This window comes from Austrofundulus limnaeus, unplaced genomic scaffold (assembly GCF_001266775.1).
Source record: "Austrofundulus limnaeus strain Quisiro unplaced genomic scaffold, Austrofundulus_limnaeus-1.0 Scaffold45, whole genome shotgun sequence".
NCBI lineage: Eukaryota > Metazoa > Chordata > Actinopteri > Cyprinodontiformes > Rivulidae > Austrofundulus > Austrofundulus limnaeus.
In genome coordinates, this window is record NW_013952447.1 from 112,155 (window position 1) to 113,697 (window position 1,543).

The 1,543-nt window shown below is 41.8% G+C and overlaps 1 protein-coding gene across 1 annotated transcript in view; it reads right to left on the reverse strand.

The window, feature by feature from the left end:
* rgs9bp (regulator of G protein signaling 9 binding protein) overlaps positions 1-1,457 on the reverse strand; it is a gene marked incomplete at its 5' end in the record, with an annotated part of 3,855 nt that extends 2,398 nt beyond the window's left edge. Inside the window, 1 exon segment of the mRNA XM_014007822.1 lies at positions 1,151-1,457. Within this exon segment, the coding sequence (XP_013863276.1) occupies positions 1,151-1,457 (307 nt within the window).
* Positions 1,458-1,543: the final 86 nt, after the last annotated feature.

Here is a 1,543-nt window from a genome sequence, read left to right on the forward strand (position 1 = left end):
ACCCCATAAAATACAATCAAATCAAAGCTTAATGAAATATGTGAGCATTTTATCAACCTGCAAGTGATTATGTGTCCAAAAACAATCGGACATTTTTCAGGTCAAAAGGATCTTTAAAGAAAACAGTCATGAATGTTATGAAAGACGCTGRCATGAGGTCCTGAAAGCAAGAGCTTCTTCATGCTACACAGACCTTTAGCKATTATCACAATAAAATTTAGCTCCATATTTGTAAAATAATCGTTGTGCAGGCTAAGGTTAGTCAGCCTTTTTCCAATCCAGTTCAGTGAGTCATGAGAAACTTTCCTAAAGACCTCAGGCAGGGKKGGTCCTAGCCAATTTGGTGCCCTGGYCAAGATTTCAGGCGGCACCCCTTTTGCCTTTTTCTAAATCTCACTTACAATTTACAGACATTCATAAACAAAATTAAATGGATTTGTCTTAGATAATACTTTTTATCTTTAGAAACCAGGCTGTCCAGTAAAAATAGTTAACAGTTACCTAAAGGCTATTTCATACCTGCCAACATCTGCAAACAGCAGTGAGGAAATCCTGTTTATGCAAACAAACACCTGTGGAGTGAAGCAGTTTTAGGGGGGTCCAGGGGTATAATACCCTGGAATTTTTTTAATCTACTCAAATTACACATTTTCCATTCATTTGAAGAACATTTCACTGAGTTTTTGTGATTAATGAAACAACATAATCAGTATTTTATGAAGTTAGATGACAGAAAACTAGACTTTAACTTGAATTTATCTGAGATCAGAACTGAAAGGTCCATTTTCGTTATTTTTGTTTTATACACCGAGCACCAGTATATGGTCTTAACTAGTTCATTTGATACTTTTATTTTGAAACATCCTCTGCACCACCTCATGTAGGAAAAACACAGAACAAGTTACCTTCAAAAACCTGAGAAACCAAAGATTATTCTACAGAACAAATGAACTAAACTCAGAAAAAATATATAAAACATTTTTAATGTCCCCCATTTGTGGCGCCTCCATAGATGGATGGTGTCCTTAGCATTTGCCTATACTGCCTACACCACAGGCCAGCACTGGCTCAAAGCTAAAAAGCCTTGTTCTACCTTCAGCTCTGACAGCAGCAGATACACATGTTGGTGTTTTTCAGGGACAAGCTTTACCTTGCAGGCCGGTCTGCACCAGAGACACCGGGTCAGCCGGTGAGAAAATGCCACTGATGGTAAAAACTTTGCACATGTCAACGTGCAGGAGCTCCAGGCTGGAGGAGAAGACCACCCAGAGCAGCTCCATCTCCCTCCGCTGCTCCTGGGGCAGGCTCTTGTCCCGGAGGTGAAAGGTCAGGTGGTGACAGATGGCTGCAGACAACTTCTGGGCCTTCTCTCTGGTTTGTTGCAGCTGGTGGCGAAGCTGCAGGCTGTCCGTGCTCCCGCCAACACACCAGGAGAAATGGTGGTAACATGCCACCACCTGCAGAGGAGGAGCTAGCATCATTAAACAACAAGAACCTGAATCCACCCTGTCCACATCTGATCAAGTGTTCACAGGAGCAAGAC